General features: G+C 32.8%; 2 protein-coding genes and 1 long non-coding RNA gene across 5 annotated transcripts in view; all 3 read right to left on the bottom strand.

The window, feature by feature from the left end:
* The window catches only part of LOC143236956 (uncharacterized), a 29,816-nt gene extending 22,935 nt beyond the window's left edge, over positions 1-6,881 (bottom strand). Inside the window, exons 1-5 of the mRNA XM_076475692.1 lie at positions 6,797-6,881; positions 5,408-5,572; positions 4,251-4,333; positions 1,138-1,261; positions 593-788 (exon numbers count right to left, since the gene is read on the bottom strand). Coding sequence (XP_076331807.1) covers positions 593-788; positions 1,138-1,261; positions 4,251-4,333; positions 5,408-5,572; positions 6,797-6,881 — 653 coding nt within the window. The remainder of the gene's footprint in view (positions 1-592; positions 789-1,137; positions 1,262-4,250; positions 4,334-5,407; positions 5,573-6,796) is intronic.
* LOC143245225 (uncharacterized) overlaps positions 1-21,290 on the bottom strand; it is a 418,752-nt gene that overhangs the window by 271,742 nt on the left and 125,720 nt on the right. The window lies entirely within an intron of this gene.
* On the bottom strand, positions 6,906-18,705 carry LOC143245214 (uncharacterized). The gene is made up of 4 exons (XR_013025503.1): positions 18,548-18,705; positions 11,655-11,738; positions 11,311-11,442; positions 6,906-7,016 (listed from the first exon to the last, which is right to left on the bottom strand). It is a non-coding gene; the product is annotated as an uncharacterized LOC143245214 (long non-coding RNA).

Genomic DNA, 21,290 nt, shown 5'->3' with positions numbered 1-21,290 from the left:
TATGGCAGTCATGGTTAGATAATTATAAACAACCTCTTTCTGATCTTTAAAATATATATCAGTTAAAAATAGTGCAAAAATAAAGGCTGGTTACTTGGTAGCCAAAACAAGTCGGGTGAAATTTCTAATAATTATCTTTCATCATGTCCAAAATAAAAATGTTACTTTTGTTTATTACTCTTAACAATTTAAGTTTTTAGTTTGTATGTTTTTTTTAAACTAAAGTTTACAGAATTTCAATTTTTTTTAAAAACATTTACTAAATATTTAACATAGTAGAAATTATTCCTATTACATAGCTAACAATTTTCAATAAATACTGGCAGCTTATAAAATGTTTTATCACAATTAAAATATGTTTGTTTGATTAAATTTGTTTAAACATAAGTTCAAAATATCTTCAATAAGGCATGTTGCGACTCCATCTATCAAACAACAAATAAAAAGTTACGTCAGTTGTGTACATAAACACAATCTTTCTTCTAAGAAATGATGATTATAAATTTTTAAACGAGTTCATACACTGGTTACAAAACCATTTCACAAACACTAATGCATGTGGCCAAACTTGGAGATTTACAAACAAACTTACTTCTCATTCATACTAACACTGTTCTCGGATAGACTAGTGTACAGTGAAACAACTGGAGCATCATACGAAACTCTTGTCACTTGATGCTCTGCTCTCAATGAACTCATTGATGGTGAAGTTACAGTTAGAATGAACATGTAATCAGTGCCTAACTTCAGCTTATCAGCTAATAACACCAGGTATGGAGTTTTCTGACCTGTGTAAATGCAATTAAATTTTATAATATGACTTGGAATAAATTAAATACATAAAAATAAGACAAGAATTTGAGTTATCATTGAATAAAGAAATTATACTTTCTAATTTGAAACACATAAAAAAATAATTTCACATCAAATCACTTTACAAAATGTCATTCATAAAAATGAAAGGTCATTTTATATTACAAGTTTTATCACAGATTGAGCACCATGAATGTACAAATCTATATAACTTTTACTTTATCTGCAAAAACTTCAGATTAATACATTGCCTTGGACTTCATAGTAAAAGTCGGGTTGCACACGTTGATTGTCTGCACGCATAACTTCCCACTCATAGCTCACCGCCTCCTTTTAATGAAGAAAAATGGCTAACCAACATAAATTCGCCACACTGTGGTACAGTTCTGGGACCAGTTATCATGAGATAATCTCTGCTGGTAGTATGAACCTTGGGAGCATGTACGACCTAAAAGTTTCCAAAGTGAAGAACAGAATAAACATTAAGCTATATTCTTTCTTAGCAGTTCGTAACATGAGTGAATTTCACAAAGAAAACTAATGATCAATGATATATTGATTTCTTTCATAATGTATTCAAGATAGATTTTTGAGCCTGTAAAAGCAACATCATACTGTATATTCAGCACTAATCTTATCCCATTGAAGTAATCTAACTGTCAAGTCACACTTCAGTAAATAAAAGTTCAATTGGTGATAATGTATCATTACTAAGACATCACAGCTTCTCTGCTTGAACAGTTAACATACAAAATTGTAAAGTTACCAAAAAAAATTAATAATAAAATAACCCAGTTTTTTTTTTAGTGAATAGAAAAATGAGACATATTAAACATGTTAGTTTGGTGTGACACTAACCACAAACCTTATTGAACATATAATTTGTTGTGGTTCATTTTGCCTGTCTTTTCTTAATTCTATTTAAGAAGTTTTAATTAGTTTCCAATGAAAAAGAACCGGGGTTTTATTTAATTATGACTTATAAAAGTCATAATTTTCCTATTTTGATAGTTACTTCCCTATCATCATAAGATTAGCTTTTCACTTTTGTGGTGCCCTCTATATGCAAACTTTTTATGACACAATACCACAAGCCTTCAGCACTTCCCCTCTACTGGAACTAAAAATTCCAACACAGCTCTCATGTAAATCATCATGCATTATCTCTCCACCAATAGGAGAACTCTACTATCACATGATGAATGCAATTCCCTCTATGTGCCACTACCAAACCATCACTTTAAAAGTTTGACAAAAAGTGTAAGCACCAGAAGACTGTGGGAAGAAGGAAGTACTCATCAGGAGTACATTTTCAGTGTAGGGAAATTATAACTTCCAATAGAATATTTCTCCTTCCCCACAAGATTAGTCAGAACCCTAAATTGAAAAGGAGAATGGACCAATGCAATAGAAAAACAGACGTACCTCCTCAAAACATCTGAATGATAGTTCTATAGATGATAGAAACAGGCCAGCTTGGAACTGGTAAATGGAAGAAAGGGAGTTGTGAATGCATTGGAGAAATTGGAAGAAAGAACATCAGCACAATGGGTCATCATAAAACAGAACTCTATTTTGAACATACCAATTCATGCAATAAAGGCATGGCAGGAATAGGAAACTATCCCATTCTGCTTTACCCATGCTGTCCACGAGTGGTACAGTCTGGAACGGGTCTATTTATAAAGTAAATATCTTGTGAAATATCCCACTTCAAAGATAAGCACATGGAGCCATGGAAAATGTGTGCAAATCAACATGGTGTACAGAGCAAATTTGTTTGTGTGTGTGTGTGTGTGTGTGTGTGTAAAGAAGGGGAGATCCAAGAGAGGAAATTCAAATCAAGAGCCCCTGAAAGAAAAGAAAGCATTAATAAAGACTCAACTAGAATGACAGCCACAAGTGGTAGACAATACTCCAAGGAAGCAGAAACTGTGACAATCAGGCCATTAAATCAGGCTGGACTGAAGCTACCCTCAAATACAAGGTCATGTCAAATGTAAAACATCTCAAAAATGGGGCTGTCTGAAAGTCTTGTAGAAACAGAGCCAGGAGATGGGTCCATGACAATAGAGCATCATGATCCCAAAGGTTCCAACAACAAATAAATCATGGTTGCAGGGCGTAGATGGCAGGCAAGCTGAAATGGAAATGAGAAGAGAGAAGACTTCCAAGAAAACCCCTTAGAAGTATTGTAAGATCCTCAGACAGGAGATAAATTGAGGAGTGGTACTGCAAAAGAGTAGTCAGGGTAAGATGAAGACAAGAATACTAGGTTTTGGTAAGATGAACAGTAGATTTTGGTCACACCATCCTAACAGGCAAAACTGAACAATTGTTGGTCCAGATACAGACAGTTTGCCCTAACATAAGAGAGGGCAGACTGATCCAAAGCCTGCAAGGAACAAGTTACACTAACAATCCCCTTAAGTAAAGATGAAATGCTCGGTGTGAAGCTGAATATCAGGTGAGAGAAAAATCTAGATAAGGCTGGGAGGAAGAATCATACAATAGGGAAGGAGTGTGTCATAAGAAATAGAAGCAACAGACAAAATATCATATATTTGAAAAATGAATCCAAGGGCTGAAGAGAGCCTAACAGGGTTTGGAAAGGCACAGCAAACTTCAGAGGGAGGGGGGGGGCAAATGATCAAATCCTTGTCAAACTGGCCAGGTTCGAAAGACTGGGAGAAAGAGAGATAACAGAAAAATGACAAAGACTATCCCATATAACACTCAATCCTCCAGCTAATAAAGGTCAATAAACTGCCTGATAGATCACCCACACCTGTGGCTTGAATTACAGTATCACAGAAGAATAAGATGTACTTGAAGTGACCACGTTTACTTCGCGGAATTCATACTTAATACCAAACAAAGAAGAAATATTTTTGTACCAAAACACAGGTAAATCAAACACTTTCAAAAATAAAGTGGAACAAAAATTCTTGAAATAAAGTAAATTAAAGTTAAACCACTTCAAGAAGTAAGGAACAAAAAGAAATACATCTGAACTCAAGCACTGCTTAATGAAAGGTGATGATTCAGTGGTGATGCATAGAGGAAATCACATCCATCACGTGATGGTGGTGCTCTCCTGTTGGTGTATGATGATTTGAATGAGACACCTGAAAGATTCTCATAAGAGGATGCAGAAGGCTTTTGGCATGCATTATAAAAAAACGTTTGCACGTAGAGAGAAGCAAAAAACAGGAAAAGCTATCTTGTCAACACATCAGAATTTAAAAAAGAAAAAAGAAATTTGTTTGTTGACATACTTACAATAAAGCTGGTTAAAATATCTTGAGAATAATGACCAGTTCATTGTAAGCTTAATCTCTGATACATTTTCACATTTAGAAATTTTCATATTCATATTCACTTGTAAGGATACGTGCTACAAGTTTTTCACTCATTATTGAAGTGTGTTCACCTACCAAGTTTACAGATTTTGGAACAGCAATTTTCTGGTCATCTTCTTTAAGTACTTCTGACAAAAAAGATATTGTTACAGAATTAGCTAGAAGAAAGAAAAAAAAACATGTATGTTAAAAATAGCAAGTACGAAAAAACATAAGTGATACTGTTACATCTCAATTGTTATAAAAACAACAAAAGTTATGAAACCCCTATATTAAAAGGCATAATGAATTTAACAGAGATGATTATACAAGGTATGATTTTAATTATATTGTTTTTATGTTAAAAAGGTTGATATATCACTTAGAAACTGGTAATTAAAAATATTAAATAGGATAAGAGAACTACAGCTATTAAAATCAAACTGTGATCACCCAAAACCAGCTATTAACGTTTAAATAAAGAATATAAAGACGTTGTTTAGAATGACTGTTAACAACTATTGACACTTTTTGGCTATATTAAGCTACTGAAACATAATGGGCCATGTTGTACCTTTCTAAAATTTTACATATATTAATTAGTGAATGCAGTTTTATATGACTTAAAAGGGATATTTAGAAAACTCCTAACTGCAACTCTACACTTAATAAAAATGAGCAACTATCAAGGTTTGTGATAAACTATTAACAAGCTATTTAATTTCAAATGCTAGACTAAGGCTAGATGATTCAAGTTTGACTAAGCCACTTTTGTGGAATATCTCAATACTGCAGAATTAAAATAAAACAACAGTGAAATGGTACGTTAATTATAGTTTCCAATTTGTAATAAATAATGAATTAAAACTTCAAAAAACATATTTGCTTAAGTATGCACAGCACATTTGAAAATTTGAAAAAAAAAGTAGAAACCGGGGTCACGTGAATAAGCAAGGTGCCTTCAAGCATCATTATTCTAATTTTGCTTTTACTTCCCTTTTGATAAATATTTTGGTAAGCTCCCTTTTTACCTTAGTCAATCACTCCCCATGCTCAAGGTGACAAAATAGTATCGTCACGTTTGGTTTCCAAACTCTTGCCAATAAAACCATCAAAACATTACAAACTTATCCATATTCCCCTAACTGTTATTATGTTTATTATGTGTAAGCATAAGCAAGGTATGCATATGTATATAAACTAATTTTTCATTAGGATTGACACAAACTACTTTAATTCAAACATTGACTTACCATTAATATATTTTTCTGTACTGATGACCAGCTGATTTTTTGTGGCCCATTTACAAAGAGTGCCCTCTCCTAAGAACTGAATTGTCTCAGATGTAAGAATGCTGTGACATTCTTGAAATTCAATAATACTCACTGGGCGATCAAACACCACAATTACCGTACTACCTGCCAAATTATTAAATCGAATCAGATGAATGCTTTCATTTACATGCAAAAAATATTTATCAATTAAGATCATGAAATGTACACCCCCCTTAAAGTCTTATTTCATCTTTGTTATACAAATAAAAAGATTAATAAAAACAAATGAACTTCTTTAAACTTTCTAACATCTTATGAATTTCAGGCCACTCACTCTTCAAACACCTCTCCTCTCTGGCCAATTAGTCTTAACTATATCAACTACTGTGTTTTACTAAGTTATTGACAGGTTTTAAAGACAGAGCTTTGAAAATCATCAAAATATGCTAAACCACAGTAAATGAGAGTTTATAAATGAAGCTTGTAACATTAAGAAAGCAAAAGCTTTACAATTACCAGACACTTTTATTGTAATATAAATTCTACCATCAAGATGAGGTAAACAAAAAAAAAAATTCACCAAATACTTGTATATATTTACTAGCTTTTTTTTTTTTATACCAATTCTAACCTTGTAAGTGATGCAGTTAATAGCCACAGTTGGATGGAACAACAGGGAAAACTTCTCCAAGATGTCTCAGAATATCTACTTTATAATTTTCATGTTTAAAAACAACAATTTATGAGTAAACCACATTCCCTAAGCAGTACCAAGTTCTCTTAAAATTGTACAAGTTTTCAGGTAAAAACAAACAAACAAGGATTTTTACTTGTACCTTTCTTTGTGCTTATAACCCTAAAATGACTTAAGCAACCAACCAACCATGTACAAAGACAGCACTAATAATAACTTATAATTAAAAAAAAGAGCTGAGCAAAATTATTTTTCCCCCCTTTTACTCTAAAACACTCAACACGTGTATAATGAACATGATTCAAATATGTTTTGGATTGTTTTACATGGAAAAAGTATTCAAGTAATTAACTTTATTTGTAATGGATAAAAATTTACACTAAGCTATGGCAAAAATCAAAGCTAATGTAAAACTGTGGGTACATAATGTCCCAATGTATCAGTTGTTAAGCATAATGCTACACAATTGTCTATCTGTGCTATGCCTACTGTGGGCATCGAAATCTAATTTTAAGCACACTAAGCCCTTCGATTTGCAGCTAAACTACAAGAGAATATCTCACTATGATAACCGAAGGTGATAAAAAGTGAGAGAAAGAAATAAGATTTAATAGATATTATATATTTGTGATGTGCTTATTAAAGAAAATAGAGAGACATTAGTTTTAATGTACTTCTCACCATCTTCAGTAGTATAAGCTTCACCAACTTCAGGGGGTCCAGCATAAAAAGTAAAAGGAAATGCTTTGGATAGTTCATGTTGACCATCCAAAGAGGGAGTCACTGTTATATTCTGGGAAGAACTTGGGAGAGGAAGGTCACAAGTATGAGGAACGTTCGGATTTCCAATGATAACACGACTTTCTGTTGGCCAGTCTAGAGAAGCAAACTACTCTGTGTATCCACATTAAAAAATTACATGTTGTCTGTTGTTATAATGTTTGTTTGGTACATAACAGTTGTGTCTAGAAAATTAAGGGGGTTATTACCAAATTTTAGATTTTTTTTTAATGCATGATTTAAGTTCAGATATTAGTTGGATAAACAAAACAAGTTAGCTTAAAGATAGATAAAAAATATTTACTTATTTTACTCTGCAAAATATCACTTTATGTTACAATATAACTACAAGTTATACAAACATATTTCATTCAAATGTTGCTATTCATATCAGTAAATGTAATCATTAAAAATTGCACAACATTAGGGTAAGAAACTAACCGTAATTTTAATGACCTAAAATGACATGTAATTAAATGATTTTTATGATATAATTCAAATTATTATTTCACATATTTGACACAGGCTGGATGTATGAAGAATGTTACTTGGTTACTACTATCACAATTATATTTAACTTTGATATGTATATATACACAATACTATAACAACTTTATCAAGTATTGTATTAAATATATAAATTTATACAACTGCTTACAAAAAAATGTCACTAATGAATTCATTAAACCTAATGAGATAATCTTTAACAGAGTTAATCTTTAACAGTTTAATTATTTCAAATGAAAATAAATAATGCTTCTAATTCTTTACTTACAAAGCATAAAAGTAAAATTTTATATTCTCTATTATGTAAAATTAAATAATTCAAAATGAAGATCATCCACTGAAATACTTCTCTGAATTAATGTCATCAATTATATTTAAAATGAATATACATCAAGAAACATTGCTTTATATTAATAAAGTTGCATCACCAAGTTACATCCTCAACCTATATAGCAATTATAAAATTAGCAACAACTGTAACACATTTAAAACACACTGACTAGTCACTATTATATTAGGAGACCATCACACATACACAATTGTCGAACACAGTGTCCTTTCTGCATATATATCTAATTTTGACTGATCAAATTATGTGGCATGTAGCTGCTTAACCCAGTAGTTCCCAACATGCAGACTATGGCCTCTGGGGGATGCAACAGTGCTTAAAGTGAATGGTGCAAGATACCTTAGAACAACCTCAAAATAAGCCAGTGTCATGGATGACTACAATTTTAATATAATCAATAACAGTGATAAGAAAATGGATAGATTGTTGGCCTATAATGGTGGAAAAGGAGATTTCCATAAAAAGGTTAAACTTAAAGAGTGCAAAGAGATATAGTCCTGTCATGATTACCTTCCATGTCAGTAAGTATTACTCTGACCTTTGAAGGAGCATGACAGAAGGTATGAAAACTGTAGCCGTCAACCGTAAGTAACCAACGGAAGAAAGTAACAGATATTACACTGTATGCCAAATGATCGACTCTTTCAAGATTTATCTGTATGCAATGGTTTATTTATCACATAAAAGATATTGAAGTAAATGCAATTGGCAAGTTACAACTAGTTTGAAAACTACTCATTTCAGATGCAAAAATAAAAACCATTGCATCTGTATGTCTGAGAAAAAAAGAACTGTGGGCAGTAAATGACTGAAAGCAAATGATGTGGTTTGACAAAGCATGTTTTAACTTTTTCTGTACTGATAACAGATTGAAATGCAGGAAAAAATAAATGAGGTATTTAACCTAAATTGCATTTTCTAACACTACAAGAAACTGGAGGAAGCATAAAGGTGTGTGGAAGGGTTTGTGTCAGAGGTTAGGTCCTGTGATTCCTCTAGTGTCTCATAACACCCACAACGTATTTAAATATTACTACTAATCATGTGATTCCCTAATAATGAATTTCTTTCATAATATACAAATCATCCAAAATTGTTTTGAAGAGAAGTGCAGTAATTTCAGCCATACACCTCAGCCAGAACATCAGTTATTACTTGATGACTAGAAATCCACTTGAAACACTTCTGCTGATAAGGAAAGAACAACATTTTGAACTTTTCTAGGTCATCTTCAGGTTAAGAAAGAGAGTTTGAATGTGACAGCTGCATATTATGTTCCCAACACCAGCAAAAAAAATAACTAACATTTGGAAAAAACTAAAAAAAAACAACACAACATTCCAGTGTACACCAAATTTATTCAAAAACCAAGTACAAAACTAAAATCCATACTATATAAAAACAACACTGACAAACACAACACCAACATAATTTATAAAATACAATGCAACAACTGCCACAATTTCTATATTGGAGAAAAACAGAAACCAGATTCAAAGAACACAAAAAACATCTTTACACGTTTTTGAACACTACAAGTCAAATAAACACAACATAACCATAGAAAACACACAAATACTAAGTAAAGAAACAAATATAAACAAATGCAATATCAAAGAAGCTCTACTTATACTGCAACTAAAACCAAAATTAAACAAATATAAAGGAACATCTTTATACCTATACTAATTAATAACGTAACATCCATCTGCAACGCCCCCTACAATCTGGTACCTGTTTATACTCTCCTCCCTAAGACATGTGTCCGTTAACAGTCACATTCAAATACTCGTTCTTAACCTGAAGATGACCTAGAAAGGTCAAAACACTGTTCCATCCTTATCAATAAAAGTGTTAATACCCATACCAGCCATTCTGAGTAGATTTTCAGAACATCACTTAAACAAAACATGAAAAGGTATCTTGGCAAAAAGTAACTGACATTAATATTACTTGAAAGTCCCAGTAAAATAGTGATCGACCTTAATATTGCATGGAAGTCCCAGTAAAATAGTGATCAACCTTATTATTACATGGAAGTCCCAGTAAAATAGTGATCAACCTTAATATTACATGGAAGTCCCAGTAAAATAGTGATCAACCTTAATATTACATGGAAGTCCCAGTCAAATAGTGATCAACCTTAATATTACATGAAAGTCCCAGTAAAATAGTGATCAACCTTAATATCACATGGAAGTCCCAGTAACATAGTGATCAACCTTAATATTACATGGAAGTCCCAGTAATATAGTGATCAACCTTAATATTACATGGAAGTCCCAGTCAAATAGTGATCAACCTTAATATTACATGAAAATCCCAGTAAAATAGTGATCAACCTTAATATTACATGGAAGTCCCAGTAATATAGTGATCAACCTTAATATTACATGGAAGTCCCAGTAATATAGTGATCAACCTTAATATTACATGGAAGTCCCAGTAATATAGTGATCAACCTTAATATTACATGGAAACCCCAGTAAAATAGTGATCAACCTTAATATTACATGGAAGTCCCAGTAATATAGTTATCAACCTTAATATTACATGGAAATCCCAGTAAAATAGTGATCAACCTTAATATTACATGGAAGTCCCAGTAAATTAGTGTTCCACACTAATGTTATGTGGAAATCAAGTGAAATTCCAGTGACTGTTATTAAAACCCAATAAAAATGTGTCTTCAAATTTACAATCTTTTTTCATCTGTATGTGTTTGACATACAAAATATTCTTCAAAAGGGGAAATTTTAGTAATTTTTAATATTACAATTTTATAGTTTTTATACATGCTATTCCATTATTTGTTGCTATTTATTATTAAAAGATGATAAATGTGTATCTTCAGCTTGAAGAGTGAGTAACTGCAGCAAGGTAATGTTTCATTTAAAACTTTACAGATACGTCAGGGTTGAATTAATGAACAACGTAACTAAAGTGATGCCCTACCCTCAAAAGAGTTAGCAAAAACTTTTATAGTAATTTAATGACTATTACTGTTGTTCATAATTCATAATTTTCATGCTTTTATCCTTTCATGAATACACCAGTTTCAAGTTAATCCCTGTGAACAGACAGAACTTTAAAATTTGTTCTTTTAAAAAGAATGTGTGTGTGTGTGTGAATATACATTTTTTATCTAGTTTGAAATTTGGCTCTACTGACAGTTATCTATTGGTATGAAGAGTCTCCTACAAAAGCTCTACTGTATCTGCAAATTATAGTTTTGATGACTATTAAACTTTGTTTTTTAAATTAAAAGAACTATCCACCTATAGAAACAGATATATTTTTATATAAATTAAACCCTTACAAAGATGTTACTTTCTACAAACATTTGTTTCATAACATTAAAGATATGAATAGAAAACTAGTTTGTTTTTTTATACAAGTCTTTAAAAAAAACATTATTTTGTGTTCACCAAAATTTGCAATGCAAAAGCTATTGGGAATAAAAAATTTACTGACACGTTAAATATAATTTTGCAAGATACAGTTAATATAATACCTAACAGTTTTTGTACAATATTCACAAGTTAATCTCACCTGGGCCAGTCACTAAACAATACAACATAACCTCTGGGACAGACCCACCACTAAAAGTGACTCGTACACTAGTATTCTTGATGTCCATATATTTGTAGAAAGAAGATTCTGGACTCATTTTCTCATATTCCACTTGATAAGCATAGTAAAAAGAGAGAAAACAAGAACAAAGATTAAGGAACCATAAGAGATTTTGAATATTGTAAAGAACAAATAATTCTCTCAATTTCTGTCTTACTTTCAGAAGCATTATTCTTAACAGTTGCACAAATTGTAGCTGAAAATGTTAATATTTAAGGTAACATGCCCAGTACCATCTTCAAACAACACACTTGAGAACTTACCTCCATTGTTATATACCAAAAACACAGTTTTCTCAGCAAAATTAATCTGGTTCCGATTCACACTCAATCCTATTTCGTATTCACCTGAAAACATGTCATTAAACACAGATTGAATCATATTTATTTCAGGTAAAAGCTGCACCTTCCAACACAAACTTACACAAAACTACATATAGACAACTGGTGATGAAATGTTTAATAAATCCAATAAGAGTTTATGCAAATATAAATTATTTTGCTGAAATATCTACCTATGTACATCACTAATGGCATAATAATAATAACAAGAGTAAACTGCCGATAAATCTGAAATAATAACAGATTATTTTTAAACTATAATAGTGACAGGACAGTGTGTCTTCAACTATGTCTTTTCAAACTTGTTTGTGCTAATGACAGGAGGATGTTTGTTCAACAGTGATCCATGGTACTGTGTATCAATTACAAGAAAATATGTGTTCAACAGTGATACTTATTTCCAAGATACTGTGTATCAATTACAAGAAAATAATGGTTCAACAGTGATACTTATTTCCAAGATACTGTGTATCAATTACAAGAAAATACGTGTTCAACAGTGATACTTATTTCCAAGGTACTGTGTATCAATTAAAAGAAAATACGTGTTCAACAGTGATACTTATTTCCTAGGTACTGTGTATCAATTACAAGGAAATACGTGTTCAACAGTGATACTTATTTACTAGGTACTGTGTATCAATTACAAGAAAATGTGTTCAACAGTGATACTTATTTCCAAGGTACTGTGTATCAATTACAAGAAAATACGTGTTCAACAGTGATACTTATTTCCAAGGTACTGTGTATCAATTACACGAAAATGTGTTCAACAGTGATACTTATTTCTAAGGTACTGTGTATCAATTACAAGAAAATGTGTTCAACAGTGATACTTATTTCCAAGGTACTGTGTATCAATTACAAGAAAATGTGTTCAATAGTGATACTTATTTCCAAGATACTGTGTATCAATTACAAGAAAATGGGTGTTCAACAGTGATACTTATTTCCAAGATACTGTGTATCAATTACAAGAAAATACTTGTTCAACAGTGATACTTATTTCCAAGGTACTGTGTATCAATTACAAGAAAATACGTGTTCAACAGTGATACTTATTTCCAAGGTACTGTGTATCATCATTACAAGAAAATGTGTTCAATAGTGATACTTATTTCCAAGATACTGTGTATCAATTACAAGAAAATGGGTGTTCAACAGTGATACTTATTTTCAAGGTACTGTGTATCAATTACAAGAAAATGGGTGTTCAACAGTGATACTTATTTTCAAGGTACTGTGTATCAATTACAAGAAAATGGGTGTTCAACAGTGATACTTATTTCCAAGGTACTGTGTATCAATTACAAGAAAATGGGTGTTCAACAGTGATACTTATTTTCAAGGTACTGTGTATCAATTACAAGAAAATACTTGTTCAACAGTGATACTTATTTCCAAGGTACTGTGTATCAATTACAAGAAAATACGTGTTCAACAGTGATACTTATTTCCAAGGTACTGTGTATCAATTACAAGAAAATACGTGTTCAACAGTGATACTTATTTTCAAGGTACTGTGTATCAATTACAAGAAAATACGTGTTCAACAGTGATACTTATTTCCAAGGTACTGTGTATCAATTACAAGAAAATGGGTGTTCAACAGTGATACTTATTTTCAAGGTACTGTGTATCAATTACAAGAAAATGCGTGTTCAATAGTGATACTTATTTCCAAGGTACTGTGTATCAATTACAAGAAAATGGGTGTTCAACAGTGATACTTATTTTCAAGGTACTGTGTATCAATTACAAGAAAATACGTGTTCAACAGTGATACTTATTTCCAAGGTACTGTGTATCAATTACAAGAAAATGTGTTCAACAGTGATACTTATTTCCAAGGTACTGTGTATCAATTACAAGAAAATGGGTGTTCAACAGTGATACTTATTTCCAAGGTACTGTGTATCAATTACAAGAAAATACGTGTTCAACAGTGATACTTATTTCCAAGGTACTGTGTATCAATTAAAAGAAAATACGTGTTCAACAGTGATACTTATTTCCAAGGTACTGTGTATCAATTACAAGAAAATGTTTATTAAACAACGATACTTAATTTCAAACATGTTCAGCTTGGCAGTGGTTATTCAACTTTATTTTCAATCTTCTTGTAGAAGTGACAGGACAGTGTGTGTATGTGTTCAACAATGGTTTATGAAGCTTTCTTTATCCTTACTTTTAAACCATAAGCAATGCTAGTATTCTCACACATTTGTACTTGTTGCTCATATTCTAATGAGTAGAGAAAAGCATTTGATTTCACCCTTCTAACAGTATTTATAGCTCTGCATCTTAACTATGATCCTGCTACACAATTTAAGAAGTCTCATCAGTAATACTGAATTGTTAATGACACGCGTGTGATGAAATAATTTAATAAATCTTTGACTGGGTTCATTTTAGAGCAAAGTGATCTCTGGCATGTCTCCCATAGGTAATCAAACCTAGGACTTTACTGTTGCAAGTCCTTAGACTTACTGCTGTCCCACAAAGGGACCTAGACTATGAATAAATATTTTATCCTAATATTTGATTTCAACTGAAAAAAGAAACATTTTATAATTATTTTCACAATTCTCCTTCAAACTGACCAAATTAGTTCACAGACTACACCACAAGAACTGAAGGATGTCAAAGGTCACTAAAACATTTCAAGTTCTATAAATAAAAGTTAATAAAAACTAATTTTAACACGAAATATTGTACTCAAGATCATATTTCACGAAACATAAAAATAAACTTTCCATAGAATATATGTAATTATGTATCCTGAGAATTTACTGCATGCAGGAAGAGAATATGTATGCTATTTCTATGATGTCTGCAAGTAATATAAAACAAACTGTATGGATTTCTTACAATGTATTTGGTGAGCTTTTCAATGTTATGAACACTTTTATTTTTCTAAAAACGCAGTATTTATAAGCCATTGTTTAACTGTGCTTTTCAAAGATACTTATGAGCACGTCCATTGATCTGCTGAAAAGCGCTGTAGTTTCAAAGCGTGGGATACCTACGAAAATTATCTCAGGCCTCTTTTTGAGTTCCCCGTGCCATGTGGCAGGCAGGATTCCACCATGCATGAGAGAATACTGTGGAAAATGTGTCATAATTTTAGGAATACACCAAGCAGCTGCCTGGACAATGCAGTCAGTCTTTGCTGCCATGCAGTTGTCCATCGATGGCTTACAGATGACAGCAGGATCAATTTCCAAGAGAGCAATGAGAGAGGACCAGTTGGTTTGGTCCAACTTCCACTGTGGCATGCAGGTCGGGCGGTATTGACCACTGCCAGCCTTTCTCAAAATGACAGAAAAGTAATCACTGCCCCATGGATTACTGTCAACCATCCATGAAAAATAAGAGTGAAAGGGAGCATAGGGAAATCAATAGCAGTGAATGACTGACTAGATGCATGAAAATAAATACAAGAAACAGTACTGAAGAGAAAGGTTGTGATCTGAGAGCCCTGCCTTAGTTCAGTAGATAGGTGGATGATGATTCCAGTGACTGGGGTGTGAATAAAATTGCTTTGCATCTTGGGACTATAGAAGAGGATGGACCCAGGGAAACACCTGAACCCAAAGCCAAAGGAAGTGGTCCAAGGCAGCCACAAGAAGGAGTGGCAGAGACAGAAATTGGAGTAGATGTAGACTTGTCAACTCTTTTAACCATGGGTTGCAAACAACTCTGCTGAAGGCACAAAGATATCTGTCCGCACCCTACTGTGGCAGTGGAATGTAGTACATCAGCATATGTCTCAGAAGAAGTGGGAGCCAATAATTTCCGAGCTTCTAGGAAGGAGATATTGTTTATAGTCTTCAAGTGTTGTACCTCTTTCTTCTTCACCCACTTACGACAAGAACTAAAGTAAGGCGGGTGTGATTTCACTTGCAGGTATGATGGTCTTTGCTACCACAAAATCATGTGTTAAAGAACCCGCGATATGTCTTTAAGTAACTGAACCACTGATAAAATCTGATTGTGGAAGGTACATGTGGTGACGTAAAATTAATTAAATTTTAGAACATCAATAGGCATAATAATTCTATCTTCATGAAGTGAAGATTCAGCATAATGCAGAACTGCCTTGGCTGGAAAAAACAGAGAGGATCTCAGACATGTAAATGTTCTTTTAAATCCCTTTAAAAAATAACTCCTCTTGAGGAATTCAGAGTAGTACAGGAAGTAACCTTGATGAAGATATTCTCAATGCTCTTCAAACTCAGGAGGATTTTGGTGTGTTGTGATGAAAATGTTTCCACCAAGCTCTTCAAACTCAGGTGCATTTGTTTTGTTGTGGTGAAGATGTTTCCACCAAGATGTCTATTAACTGGAGTTTCCTTACTGACTTGTGAAAGCCAACAAACACTTCTAATCCATTTTGAATGACAAAGGGGACATCTGTTCCCTAAAAATTTCTGAGATAATTAATGCAGAATGAGAAATTGAGGTGTTGAGTCTAACTCTGATAGTGACTGTACAAGTCATCCACATGTGATCGTTTTCCAATAATTTGTTTTTTATCTGTTTTTTTCATTTTAATTTTTTTTTTAATGAATGGGGAGTATCCATAACAGAACAAGGACATTTTAGTGCCCATTGTCCCCACCAACCACAGCTCTACAGTGGGATACACTGCAATGTCAAACAAAAACACTGCAGCAATGCCAGAGTTTCATGAGCACTGTACCCAAACAACAGCATCAGACCAAATGTCCACAACACCTGTTGAGAACATTCAACACTGGTACTTGGTTGGCCTAATCCAAGTTGACCAGCCAATTAACCCTGGAAGGTCACCATGAGGCCACCTGTTTACAAGAATTTAAGGCCAAAATAGTGTATCAGGATTGAACCCCTTAACCACAAGGATCATCTCCTTCTCTTCACAGGTTGCCATGTCTCAGATCCCAGAAGAGTAAACTGAAATTGCAGAACCTTCTCTTGGAGTACCCTCACCACATACAGGAATACACCTTGAGAAGAAGATACAAAGACAAATGGAAGAGTGTGGAACTGAAGAGTCTGTCCCTATGAACAAAAGGAAAACATCTTGAGGATAGAATAATTGAAGTTTGTAAAATGTGTAAATCATCAACCATGGTTATTCATAGTCCATGTGGGAAAGAATGCTGGAATTGAAGGATTACAAGAAATTGGTAGAAAGACAAGTTTATAACTAAATGCCAGAACAGTCATCTTGGGGAAACAAAAAGACTAGAGTAAAACTAGATACAAGGGTAAATACTCTCTAAATGGCTTTCTCAACCAAGAAATGCAAGACTACATTCTTAAGGCATTGGAGACAAAGGGAGGAAGAAAGAAAAAGGGGAAAAAAAGATGGAGAAATGAAGTGAAGAGACAGAATGTGAGAGAGAACCTGAATAACACATCTGTTAGCAAAAAGATAGATAGGCCCACACAGCCAGAGCTAAAGAGTAACAACAAACAATTGACAACTCTGACATTAGACAGTGGGAGGATAAAAGTAGAGGTCCTTAATTCAGCAGGCTTAGTAACAAGAACAGAAAGTCAAGGATAAAAATGCAAGAAACCATAGTAGACAATGAGGACTGATACTTGACCACAATATTTTGGATCTCAGTAGGCCAAAACACCATTATAGACATCTGGACAGAGAAATGGAACCTGACAAAGAAAAACCATAGTAGTATGAGAGAGAGACACACTTGTTAGGAAAGCAACCTGTCACAACAGCACAGGAACCAAGCGAGGAGGAATTGAAAACAAATTATAGGTCAATTTAGTGAAAAGATGAAAAGAAACCTCTGCAGAAAATCCTCCACTAGAACATCACTCAGCAGATAAAGTTGTAGCAGGCAATGTAAGAGATAAGAAATACAAAACTGTGAAAGGTGGGCATTATACAGAAGAGTAGAAGTTAATGGGTCCACTCTCTAAATATGGAAAGAAAAAGAGCCCTGAAAGTGGAAATCAAGGAAAGAAATGGCCACAAGTTGGAATAAACCAGTAACACAGAATAGAAGAATGGGACATGTTAACATGGGTGTGCAGTGCAACTGGTCAAGAAATGAGACTATGGATCTAACTGTCCAGTGAAACATACTTGTGAAATCACTTTGTGGAAAAGAATAAATACTCCTTCATAAGTAAACCCATGCCTAAAGTAAACCTGAATGAAGGAAATAACAAGTCAAATTACCACCATTGTAATTATACTGAAACAGGAGAGAGAGATAGTAAGCTGAAAGGATTAGAAAAGGAGGTTCTGTGTGCATGTGAAACCCACGATACATGAAAAGCGGTCGTCACGTACCCAGAAAATAAGTCCCAGAAGCCACAATGTCTTGTCTTCTGTCAGAACTATAGTTGCTCTCACAGGGACTAAGTACAAATTACCATTAAGTGAGAAGGTCGAATTGGTAAAGAAACTGTAACAAATTTTCATAAACAACCACATAATTGAGTAAAACATTTAAAAGATGTCTGTTCTAGACAGTTTAGAAAAAAAGAAAGAAGTACTTAGGAGTTACTACATATGGAGATTGTGTTGCATTCCGTTGCTACCGTTGCATCATAATATAATCATATACCAGAACACGTGAAGTATTGAAATGCAAATATCTTAAATGGTTATTGGTTAAATGATATCTCTATCTCAATGCTTACAGTTATAAATTAAAGCACAAAAGATGAAACCAAGGACATAGTATCATTCAAGTAACTCAGCTTGTAGAACTTACAACAGCCATTGTATACAAAATAATTAAACTACATAAAGTACTATATTTTTAACAAAAAGAAATAATATTTCCTACCTGAGTCAAGCTGCACATTACAAATTACTGTTGTTCCATTTGATTCACCATTCATAAACATTAACCTAGTTCCATCTGGAGTTTTGAAAACACAAGAAACTTTTCCAGTTTTCCCTTCAAATGCTCCAGAAATAACAACCTATTTATAGTAGATAATAATGCACATTTTGAAGCATGAACAGTTAACAGACATGGAAATACTGCACAAAATATATCTACTGTACATTAGAAGACAAAATTAACTATCTGATATCTATGATTCTACTAAGAAACCTGTGTTATATTTTGCAGCAAGTTGATTATTTATCCACCAACATGTTGAATGCACAACCCTTTATAACATACACATCACACAAGAAAGGTTAACAAAATCAAATCAACATTACAGTTAACCCTAATATTGACTGCTGGGGTTTCTTGTATTATAGTATTTATACAAAACAAAGGAGTGATTTCACTCAACATTTTGGTGTACTCTTTACAATAAATGCATTAAGAAACAAAAATACAAAATTGCTCAACATTATGCAGTATGTATACCCCACTGGCAGTAAATGTTATGTCTAAAATTTTGTGGTTTGCGATTTAATACAGATTAATCTCTTAGGAATATTGCCAAGCACCAACATTCTCCTCATAGCTAGCAACATCAAGATCTTAATATCATTTGCAAATATAAGTAACTTATTGGCTATTCCTTCATCTATGTCAATGATGTAAGTGAAACATAAAGTCCGAAGACTGAGCCACGGTATCCCACTTGTGACATTAATCCAGTTTGACTGAATTTCATTTTTAAACACCCTCTTGTTTCTCCCATCTAGCCACTCTTCTATTCAATTTATTAACTTACCCTTCACACCCATAATTGTTTTACAAGCATCATGGTGGCACCTTGTCAAGTGCTTTCATAAAACCAGGTACACCAAATCAACACAATTACCCTCACCTAAATAAGCAGTAACCGTTTCAGTGAAGGTCAAAAGATTAAAAAAGATTTTCCTTAGTGAAGCCACATTGACTGGTCAACAAAATTCAAAACTTTGTTAAATGGCTTTGCAAAGTATCTTTTATCAGTCTTTCCAAAACAAATACAGCAAAATGTTAAAAAACTATCATTTTGTTAACAATACTCTTATATTACTAATATGATACTTAACAATTTCTGTAATAAAATAGAATTTTAAAAATATTAAACCTTATCTAAATTAATTTTAAAGGTTTAAGCTGTCTACAACAGTCCTAATTAAATAACAGTTAAATACAAATAACTACAAACGTGCAATGCGCTATCACAATTTATTAATGAAAAGTACTTGAAAGATACTAAAAGTGTTTCAATGTAATGTTTCAACTAATGATACATCTGTGACTTTGCAAAGCATGTATTGGGTCAGTAGTGATTGAGAGATGATTTTCATTCAAAAAATAAAAATGCTTCTTCCCAGCACAATTTTCATAATTCATCATCTTAACCTCCAAAAGCTCCTCAATTAGCAAGTTTTGTACTTACATTTTATTGTCTGGCCTAACAGTAACTTTAGAGACACCATCTTTCTACAGAGAAATTAAAGTTTAAAAGTGTGGAACAGAGAAATACCAATTTTAACCCTGCACTAGTGATCTGAAAGTTCCAAGTTACTTTTATCAACAACAACAGCAGCTAACCCTTTCTTTTCTGTTTTATAGCTCCAGTCTGTACTCACTGCAGACATAATCCTCACACCAATATGCAACAAATCAGATTAGTAGACCATTAGCTGTTTCCCATGTAGCTAATGTAAACAGGAGTACATGATCTGGTGCCATGTTTAACATTGTGCTGGAGCCAGTGAAATTTTAGAAGTTTTATTAGGCTAAACTACTAAGAGGTTTGTAGTTTTTTTACAGTTTGATTAATTTTATTAAAAACATAATTAATAAAAAAAATATAAAAACATTAATTAAGCAAAATCAAGTAAAACTAATTAAACTTCTCTCCTAAGCCTATTTAGTCTTACAAACGTTTAAAATATATAGCTTTTAAATAAGCATTTTATAATACACACACACATATTGGTCACTAGAAAATCACATTCCAAAACTTTTATAATCCATTATTTTTCTACTAAAGATATAAAATTTAAACATTCTCTTCACATAACCAAATCTGATTAACATAAAACAAGCAATTCTAGTCAAACAACATGAAGAAATAAAGCAAAATTTTAAAATTTACATAGAGGAGAGCTTGGTTTTTCTACTTCTTATTTAAATGTCCCTCAGTTATGTAAAGTTGATTGTCAAAGAATCTTGAAAGTTATAGAAAGAAAAAAGGTGTCTTTGGCTGATCAGATAAAAATGAAGATTCAGATATTTTAATATATTTTTTCATTAAGAAGTTAAAACTTAGATAAGATAAAAAAAATTGAGTTACAAACCATGTTTTCATGCCAAGTGTATTGACATACATAACAAAGTTGCTTAATTAAACTGGTAAATACATCACCATAAAAGTCACCACATATACTTTTGGACCCAATAATGAGGAATTTTGCAACTACTAACTTCATATAATAATTTAAGAAAAATAAAAATTTTCATCTATGGTTTGATTTGTTTTAAGTTTCTCACAAAAGCTACCTGAGGGTTATCTGTACTAGCCTTTCCTAATTGCAGTGTAAGACTAGAGGGAAGGCAGCTAGTCCCTACCAACTCTTGGGCTACTCTTTTTATCAACAAATAGTGGGATGGCTAAGGGTGG

Source organism: Tachypleus tridentatus, chromosome 2 (genome assembly GCF_004210375.1).
Source record: "Tachypleus tridentatus isolate NWPU-2018 chromosome 2, ASM421037v1, whole genome shotgun sequence".
Taxonomy (NCBI): domain Eukaryota; kingdom Metazoa; phylum Arthropoda; class Merostomata; order Xiphosura; family Limulidae; genus Tachypleus; species Tachypleus tridentatus.
Note: the sequence above shows the minus strand (reverse complement) of the source record. Positions and strands in the feature narration are given on the sequence as shown.